Source organism: Phaethon lepturus, unplaced genomic scaffold (assembly GCF_000687285.1).
Source record: "Phaethon lepturus isolate BGI_N335 unplaced genomic scaffold, ASM68728v1 scaffold55182, whole genome shotgun sequence".
Lineage (NCBI taxonomy): Eukaryota > Metazoa > Chordata > Aves > Phaethontiformes > Phaethontidae > Phaethon > Phaethon lepturus.
The window spans coordinates 82968-93213 of record NW_010523728.1 but is presented as its reverse complement, the minus strand read 5'-3'; the positions used below and the strand labels follow the sequence as shown (position 1 = coordinate 93213).

Sequence of the window (10246 nt, the reverse complement as noted above, 5' to 3'; positions counted from 1 at the left end):
TTAGATTAAACATTAAGCACAAGGCTTTCATAAAATAGTAATCACTTAAGGCTGTTTCACACTAGCTGGAAACACCTACAAAGGCTGATTGAAAAAAAAGGAACCATTAGTAATCTCCTGGCCTCCATATCAGTCTTTTAAAACTTAGTTTCCAAGCAAACCATGCACAGAGTGTCATAAATGCATTACCACAGACTCACTAGTATCTTGAACACGTTCACTAGTTCCTAACCTCATTTGTGGAGATGGGTGCTCAACCAGCGTTTGATAAAAGCCATCTGTTTGCAGAACACTTGAAAGAAATTTTTGACAAGCTGGATTAATTCTTTCCTCTTAGCTAACAAAGGAAGAAGGAATAGAAAGTGAGGCATAAGGAAGGAAGACATTTACATAGTAAAATGCTTTTTTCGCTAGTAGAGGGCCTAATCCTGTATCATCACTTCATCCTTGCAAAAGAACTGCTGGGGTTGCCACTTATGTTACATTCTAAATGGAAAAATGCTGCCCATAACGTACTTAGTTTCACACTGACAGCAAAGTCCATTTTTTTCCCTTTAATTTTATCCTTCTCCCTGTTCTAATATCACAGATAGTACTTACCTGTATACTAAATAAGAAAGTTTCTATCGAACCACTTTCCCATAATCTTGGTTGTTATCTGTACCTGCAGTGTATTAGGACTTTTTATACAGAACTATTTCTATATACATGATGAGTTGCATGACAATATAATACAGTGGATGCATTATATATTCGTAACATATAATGGACATTGTAAAATGTTAAATACAACAGCAGTCTCTAAAACTCCTTTAAAGTCAACTTTTTCCTGTTCTTATTACTCAAATCAAATGGGATTCCAGGATGCAACCAGTAAGCCCCCGTCAGGCCAGTGCTCTTTCACTTGTTCTTGGGCAGGAATACAAAACAATGGCAACAACTGTCTCCTTTAGGCTAGAAGTGTTCCTGATAAAGCAGCGGAAAGAGAGGTGCCAACTGTGGAAAATACACTTCACACTTTCTCTCCCCACTTGGGATGACATTATTTAATGTAATAAATCATCCTGAACTGTCAGGAAACTGGAAAGCAAATCCTGTTTTGAGTCTATTTAGACTGACAGACATCTTAAAATATAATTTTAGAACATAGCATCAGTCTATCAAGGTGATCTCCCCAAATTGAAACAATTAAGTTGGCTTCTCATACTGGGAAAAAAGCAAGTTGTAATCACTTTTCACCGCATGAAATAAAAAAGAAAACACTATCCCCAAATTACTCCAACACAGAGTACTGTCTTACTTCTCTGCATGTTGCACCTCTGCACTACTCATCATACTGAAGAAAACACATGCATAGTGCCTGTGAGAAAACTGGCAATGTGGAAGACCAGATTTCTTGAATAAAGCTAAGTACAGCTAAGTAGAGCTTATTTCAGGGCTAGCAGAAACCAGCGAACAACAAGAGAGTGAAAAAAAACCAAAACACCTCTGTAAATATTATATCCAAATACAAGTAGTTGCTAGCCTTCCATCAAGGTTAGAAACAAAGCAGAAATAAAGGCAGATTGACTTCAGTGTTCACAACTGCAATAGTTAAATCATCACGTAAGAAATATCACACAGTATAATCTTTATGACAAAGAAGAGTAAAGAATTTCCTCAATGTATGAGACACTAATCCAAAAATCACTTCAGGAAGAGTCTTCATGAAGATTTCTTTGACATAAATTCCATTTTCTTCCTATATTTAATTTCTTCTAGCTTATGCTTCATCTGCTATGCTGAATATTTTTTACTCTTTTTTCATTTTTCACCCTGAAAATCCATGCTTTTAAATTTAACCTCTGCATTTCCCTGTAATTCCCTTCTCCCCAAACCAGAAGGAATTTAGTGGGTTTACCCATTTACTGCCTTTGATGAGTGTTCTTTTCTTGAATGCTTTCATTTTATCAGCAGCATATTTCTGGCAATACAATAGTCTGAACTGAGCCAGTATTCCATACGTATCGACATGAATACTCTTTTTTCCTTCGAGGGAGAGCATAACCTCTGTATGACGCTGCCTATATCAGCACTGACCTTAAATCATATAGTCAATTGAAACTGAGTCAGCCCAGACACACTCTTCCGCGGCACAGTTCTGGATTATTTTTCCCAGTATGTGCTACCTTGTAGTACCCGGAGAGGTATTATTCCTCTTGTGAAATATCATGATTATATATTTATATTTCTTAATTTTCAAGGCTCCACTGCTGCGTGTGTCCCATATTAAGATGCAGCTGTTATTTGTTCTGATGCACTTAATGCTATTTCCTTCACACATAAGGGCTTGGAAGACAGCTTTTGTGCTGGACAAAATCCAACATCTGAAATGCCAGTGTAATAGCTCAGTAAACAGTTTAATATTCTTTTGACTCAAGAATGCAACAACATCTGATGCACAAACACATCTGACGAGACAACGAGGCTGAGTGTTTGGCTACAAAAACAGTAAATTCAGTACATTTCCCTTACATATGTGGTACCAGAACAGCTACTGACCTGGGGAGTGCTGGGAAGTTGCAAGCGAGGTCATGGAATTGGAAAGGTTAAGGTTCGCAGTAATGCTAAGCTGGCTCTGCACTGCGGGAGGATATGGAGACGTGGGCGTCAGGAGAGATTCTTCACTGGTTTCCTCATCGATTCCAGGCAAATACGTGTCAATCAAGGCATCAAGAAACTTCACTATGAGCTCAGCATAGTCTGGGATTTGTGTTTGCTGTGGGTGATGGGGAAAAAACCACCAAAAATCAGTTCTTTTCTTTCTACTTTTCTTTCTACTTTTCTGTCAGTACGAGCTTTGCCCCAGAAAGCGCTCTAATATCACATCGGTTTTGCCTGAAAATTTTAAAAAGCATTTGATCTGAGTATCTGTAAAAACTTATTTGTGATCTTTTCCAGATTAACTTAAACGCACACATTAAAGACCACTCGGTGTAATTTCAGCAGTGTGCGGCCGCACAAGGTCAGGAAAGAGGGGCCGTTTCATCCCTGAGGCGGACTGCCGCAGCTACCTGGCCCCTAACATCCAGAACGCTGCCTGCTCTGCTCAGCTCTTCTCGTTACGATGACTAGAGGGAACAAATAGCAGTACAGATGGTCAGTGCTCGATCTATTTGTTCTGTTGTAACAGAAAATTTAACCTTACGCAATTATCATTTTTATCAAATTAATCCTTTACACTGTAAGATACACATAATAAACTAAAGACTTTCTGAGTGACGCTGTACGTCCCAGGCCCCTCACTGAACCTGGCAGCAGTAAAAGGTGTATTTACACACCTGACTGCTTTTACCCAGCTTTGGTAAATTGACCTTACCAAGTCTATCAAAATACGTGATGCAGGCTCGGAAACTGTTTTCGCTACAGACGTCAGCCTTATATTACTAACTTGCTGATATTCTATGACTTGTCATTTACGTGCATCTTTCCCGGAGCACCAATGTGCCTTACACAGAAAACGAAGGCAAAACACTCATGAACTTAGATATAGTGTACTGTTCTTACCTTAGAAAATGGGCCAGCAAACCTCCATAACCCATTAAATCCAAAACCTACAGCAACAAATTGAATGTTAGCACAAACAGAGTTTTCAACTCACAGAAAACAGCTAGAAAGTACACACAGTACATCACTTGGATTTCCTTAGGCATGGAAATGAAGTATTTTGATTTGGAGATACAACACTACATTTTGTCCAAACCATGTATAAAAAAATTAAGGTCTTTAAATTTAAAACATCTTGATGATGTTTTAAAAGGTAAATTTAGCATGTGAATACACATCCCATTTTAAAAATTCTGTCAACGTTTAAGTTCTTCTCAACTGTCATCTGTTTCTTATGGATCTTCTTGGCAAGTTTCCGATTAATGACCATAAAAAAAAATTTAGGGCTTAAGTGTTCAAGTGCCACATTCAAGTGAGCTTGGGCACTGAAAAACAAACGTTACTCTATGGCATTTATCAATAACTGAACCAACCCCTAACTTACAAGGTTAACTTAAAACTCATAATTTATCACCACCATTCATGTTTTGAATTTCTTTAATTTGGTTAGTGGAAACAAAATACTGAGTTTCAACTTCTTTTTACTCACATAGATGGTGTAATACTTTTAATATTTGGTGCACGACTGCAGCAAGCAGTTTTAATATTCATGTCAGTAGGGTTTGTTAATACACAAACATTTATTTTTACTAGGATATATGAAGTTGGAGCGAGATTGACTGTTCTATTAGGGCTGCAATTCTGAAACATGTCCAGTAGTAAATCTAACTCAGAATACAACAGTTTTTTAAAAAATTGGAAAATATTTACTCTGTAGATAAGAAGTTTGGTATTGGGGTGGAGACTCTTCATGGTAGACAACACTCTGGACGATCCCATGAATTGGATTCAACAAATTCGGATCCTGGCACAGCGATAAAAGGGTATTGATCTTGGAATCCAACAAATTATGCCTGAAGAAAAGAGAAGTGGCTTATTTTTTGCTCATTAAATAAAATAAATCTGCAGTTCCCAACTGACTGTAGGAAACAGCAGTTACGGTGTCATTTTCAAAATCGCAGCTATTTTAGAAGTAGAAGACAATTCCTATAAATGTTCAGTGAGGACTCTTACGATGTGTAGCACTTTCAAAAAACTGTACTAACAATATAACCCATTAAAGCATACCTATGCAATACTTCAAATTGCAAATATTTTAATTACTTTCAACCAAAAATTACTCACTGGACTTGTGTACATGTCAGAGCTGTAATTTCAAAGAAGCTTTTTAAACTTGTGGGGGCACGGTCTCAGTTGAGCTCCCTTGCAGAACTCATGTGTCATTCGTTTTTTTTAATACAAATGCCAGTTACTTATAATTGTGGTTTCCGTAACACATGGAACTTGTCTGTACTTTGACCATTACTTTATGAAGCCAGAAAAAGGTAGCATTATTTCTAACTCATGCACAGGTCCGTTTTAAAAGTCTTACTCATGCTCACTTCTGATAGTTGGGCTTCCCTTACGTACACCGACTCCAGTGAACTCTACTTTTAACTGCTATCTAAAGAAATACATCCAAATTCTATCTTGAACTATGCTTTAAATCAGTTTTGCTATGCACTTGGGCTCCTAATTAAAAAACCTGGTCCGACTGGGGTGAAAATAATACTTAAGAGACAGTATATACTGACTTGTATAGAAAGCTACATGAACATATTAAAGCGTAATCTGACTCTCCGCAGTCGCAAGGAAGCGATAAAGCCATGCGAAGTCACGAGAGAAATGGCAGCAATGATGCTGAAAGCTCTTGGAAGAAACTGATGGCTGTACAGACAGGCTCCCTAGCAACAGCGGTACAGCCTTCTCCCACGCTCTGCCGCCCTGCCTGAAAATCTGACGCTGAAGAGCGCTTTTGGGGACCATCTGCAGCAGTGCTATCTGAGGAGGCCTATTCTAGTACGAACATTATATTCATTTAACACAGGGAAAAAGGACGATTCTCAAATTGCTATGGACGTTTGTCTCAACAAGGCACGGACAGATTGCAGCTAGTAACCTACAAATGAGTAAGTACCTTGTACGTGCTTGTCCTGGTCCAGAGACCTTTTAAAGGACTGGCCAAGTACAGAGTCACCATAAACAGAATTTTAGATACTTACACAACAGGAAAGACCTTTGGGAAGACAACACTGGCTTCTGCTAAATACTCATACAGAATCCGCTGGTCAAACTCATCAGTAGTGTACTTCACTAACGTTGCCTGTCATAATGTAAAGCATTAAATTAGCATGCTTCTAATTTAATTTGAGTAGTAATAAGCTTCTTGTTGTTGTTGTAGTTTAAGGTTTTAAGATTTCTGGAGAGCAGAAAGCAGCATTACAAAAGATTAATTTATGTCATCTTCGGACACGGAATCAAGTTATTTTACATGTATGTGGGAAACAATAAGAACAGTTGGTAATAGCTTCTATTTTGCAAAACATTCAGCCAGTGCGTTTTTGACAAAATGGGCAACTGAGCCTTTCTGAATTATATCAGGAACTGTAACTGTATTGGTACATCTGAGGAAAGCAGTATCATACTGTACCTATATTACTAGTTAATAATTTAAAAACCGAGTTATGCTGGGATTCCAACAATTTTCACTTCTTAACTTTTTAAGTATAATATATTGATATCCTTTTATTATATGAAATTAGTTTGTGACAAAAACCTGCCGGGAAAAAGGGAAAATTGTTGGACATGTTCTACAAAACAATACAGAATAATCAAAATTCAGCTCTCAAAGAGCATGTAAATACATTTCTAAAAGTGATTCCTATAAAGTTTGAAGAAAGGCAACAAAAGAACAGACGTGCACATCACAGTGATTCTGATCCATATGAATTCAGAAACACTGCAAGGAACATGTATGGTTCTTTGAAAGATTAAAAAAATATCAAAAAATAACAGACAGTAATACACAGCAAGAAGGCTTACGAGAACTGTAAGCAGCAGTGCTTGAATTTTTGGGTCAGTCAGAACTTCTTCATCTAGGAGGACATTTGACTCAGAAACAGAAACTTTTCGAAGATGTGGGTGTTGCTGCGGTGATATTCTCTGGGTTTCTGCCAGATTAAAAAAAGAGCAACTCATCCAATACAAAATAAACCCAAACCAAAATAGAATTAGCTCTTGCACAACAAATTCAGTCATATGCAAACTTCAGAGTTCACCGGCCTTTTCATAAAGTATAAAAGCAACAACTATGCTGTCACACTGGCGGCGCTAGATCATTACATGGGATGTATTACCAAATGGTACGCAATAACCCCAATTTCCTATTCAGTGAAATACAGGCCCAGGGGTGGCAAGTACCATATTCGGGGTCAGGCAGCAGGCTGACATCAGATACAACAGAAGAACCCTGGTCTTGCATTGCAATTGGGGATGGGGGCACAGGAAGCAGATGTGGGAGAAGATGAAGAGAGGCATTCTAGGCATTAGGTCACGTTCCATCTCCTGCAGAAATCTGCAGCTAGGGCTTATTAACTTACAAAAAGCCAAATTTTATTTATTTCATTTTGCTCCTGTATCCAGTAGTTTATAGCTGCCCCTTATTCTGCGCCTGCAAACTGAGCAACTCTAATTCAAACCTCAGTTGCCAGCGATATGGAAGACTGTACTCTCCAGAAGCCACTGCTAAGAAAGATATTTCTCCCTTACCTTGTAGTAACCTAGGCAAATAAACATTGAATTTAGAAATAATCCTTTGTATATGTATACAAAGCATTTAGAATTAGTATTATTCTTAAAATGTTAGTCCTGTTTCTCACCCATTTCATAATCATTTTCGGCTACTCTCCTCATTTTGGGAGGCGTTGTGATTCCAGATTCCATGTCTTGCCTTTTAGGAGCCTTTGTGTCCGATATCAAATGGTCAAAACTTTTCCTTGTACCTAAAAACAATTTATCAGGCAATTAAAAACATTAAACCTAAATCCATATTCTAACTTTTTTCTGATTTTCTGGCCAAGCTACTCTCCTACTGACGACATATTGATAGGAATCTGGGGACATTTTCACCGTTTTCAGGGATGGTAGAGAAAATACGATCACACCATGCCGCTCTCCATCACAGTTTCCAAAATGCTTCACAATACATATGAGGAAAGCATGCAATTTATTCAAATATGGAAGCTGTGGGCATGCTATGGTTTCCTGGTCAACACATCACATTGAATAAACATGCCAAAATGTGATTACTGAAAAGGAAGCAGTAATAGGATCATAATGAAAGAAATGCCCCCCTTCTTCCGTATATACCGTGTAACGTCATAGGGTAACCACAAGTTATGCAAAGCAACTCATCTTGTTTCTCTGATATTAAGACTTTGCTTGTAAACATGATGCACTGAGAAGCCATGAATAAAAATCAGATTGCTTACAAAACATGTAACATGTTTTGGGACCACTTCTTCTAGCATAAAACAGAGTATTCAATATAGTAGCTAAGCTAAGGTATTCAGCTTCTTGGTTGTGTTGAAAGAGGGCTGGCGGCAGAAAATTGGCACTATGAACCTTTGAATTTGGAATATCTTTTTTGCCTTTTTTTTTCTTTTCCCTTTTTTGTCCACTTCAACATGCACATTTTGAGTGTCACACTTGCTTCCCTCTCTTCGTGATCAGAACTGAGTTAGTCCTCTTTAACTGTACAGTGTTCTGTAATTCGTATTTTGTAGGAACTGCATATTTTCTCTGAATCAGGAATATGCACTTAAAGTCAGAACAAATGAAAGTATAATTTTTCTCCAGTAACACCTCCTGGGGTATTTGGTAGACAAATTCATAAATTAGTTCTTTTAATAACCTAGAAGCTTTTTAGTGTTCGCTTGTGAAGGCTGCCCCATATCCAAACTCATGGATTTTCGCGTTCGAGGGCTTATCTGTCCCACTGTCGGGTAACTGGCAGCCAGATGTCTGTCTGACCCCTTTGGTGATGACCATGGTTGATTTTCCTTTAGTGTCCTGAAAGTGCAGAGAAATTAAATTAAGAAAATCTTTAAAACTGTGGACATTTAGGTATAAATTTTCAACTAGCCAAACTACCCTTTATTAAACCCATCTTTCCTGACTGGCTAATTTCCCCAAAACACGTATTAAGAAATAGTAATTACTTTGCTTGCAAAAATGTCTGAGCTAGTGAAAACTAACAATCTGATATGAATGTAATGCTGAAGAGATAAAAAATAAAGCAATGAAAAGTACACAAGCAAGTCAGCCTATGAGGCACAATGAAAGATATTTAATAATCAGTTACTCCATACTGGATGCTAAAAAGACAAATACTGAGTAAATCTGTCTCAGTAATCTGGGTTGATTTCTTAGCTTATCTCTGTGGCTGCTTATAGACAGGCTATAAGGTGTCAAGATTTTCCAATGACACGGACCAAGTGATTACTTAGTACATGCCTTGGAGCTCTTAAAAGGACAAACAAAATGTTCTTCTAAAATATAAATGAAAAATGAGATGAAATTAGGTCTTGTAGAAAAGATGTTAGCAAAAGGTTTAACAACCTCCAAAGCAGTTAGGCTCTGAAATAGCTTTAAGGATCTCAAAATTAAATCTATACGAATTCGATACCCCAATTTCTCTGTAAGTCTTGAGCACAGTACAAGTAGCATGTTGGTCTGGAACCAATAACAGAACATTTACTTGGCTTTATGCACGTGGGTTTCAGTTCTCAATATACCACAGGTTACCTTTAGATAACTTACTACAGGAAACAGACATGGAAATTTGGATAGCTTATCTAAAAGTTAGACAACAAACCTATAGCTAGTGTCACTGTGATGTATGGGATATGTATCCATAGGAACATTTTCCACTGAAACATCTGTCAACAAGAGGGACTTCCTATGTTTTAGGCTGCAGCGACTTCGCACTTCCTCAGATACTGTCAGCAAAGCTAAAAATACAAAGAAAGCTAACGTAAGTTTTCCACAGTAGGAAGACACTGAAGAATGTAAGCAATATTCCATCAATTTAAATTTTTTATTTAGTACAAAGACGATCACTGAGATTTAATTACACCTTACTGAAACGTACAGATTAAAAGTAGGTCATTTAAAAAGAACTATATTCCCCATCCAGTTACAATTACATGATTTAAACACTTGCCCTCACATGGTCACAATTTCTATTTCTAGACCATTAGAAATTTGAATGTTCTAAGCCACACACTTCAGTATTTAAACCAAGAAACCTTCAGCCTCTGCGAAGTATTTTCAAAGTTGCACAGCAGGTCCCGTGCTGGCAAGCCTTCAGCCTGCAAAAAGCTTTCACTGATACACCCCAGCCTAGCTGACTCTTGACCATGTCCACTTAGAAGTTTCCTTTATGTTGGTACAATTTTATCCACCTAAACCCGTAAGAATTCCCACAACAATCCGTTCCTTTGCAGTTAGCACAAATTTAAAAGAATGTTTGTTTGTTTAATTTTACCTGCTAGGTAAGCCACACTCTGGGTGTTCACCTCAAACTTGTCACAGTTCCTATGCTTGTTAACCAGAGCTAGTAGTGTATGTAAGATCCTTACTGTTCTTGCTACAGTGGTGGGAGAAGGATGCCTGTAACCTAAGAAATGAGGTTAAGATACCAAATACTGTATTTAATATTTGAATGTGTATTTATGAAGCATTAACATTTTGAAAATATTTGTAAATATTTTTCAGCATG

General features: G+C 37.6%; 1 protein-coding gene across 1 annotated transcript in view; it reads right to left on the bottom strand.

Moving 5' to 3' along the window:
• Window positions 1-2533: 2533 nt before the first annotated feature.
• The window catches only part of NF1 (neurofibromin 1), a 90471-nt gene continuing 82758 nt past the window's right edge, over window positions 2534-10246 (bottom strand). Inside the window, exons 49-57 of the mRNA XM_010282181.1 lie at window positions 10013-10144; window positions 9341-9476; window positions 8378-8535; window positions 7344-7466; window positions 6508-6635; window positions 5688-5788; window positions 4357-4499; window positions 3547-3593; window positions 2534-2758 (exon numbers count right to left, since the gene is read on the bottom strand). Coding sequence (XP_010280483.1) covers window positions 2534-2758; window positions 3547-3593; window positions 4357-4499; window positions 5688-5788; window positions 6508-6635; window positions 7344-7466; window positions 8378-8535; window positions 9341-9476; window positions 10013-10144 — 1193 coding nt within the window. The remainder of the gene's footprint in view (window positions 2759-3546; window positions 3594-4356; window positions 4500-5687; window positions 5789-6507; window positions 6636-7343; window positions 7467-8377; window positions 8536-9340; window positions 9477-10012; window positions 10145-10246) is intronic.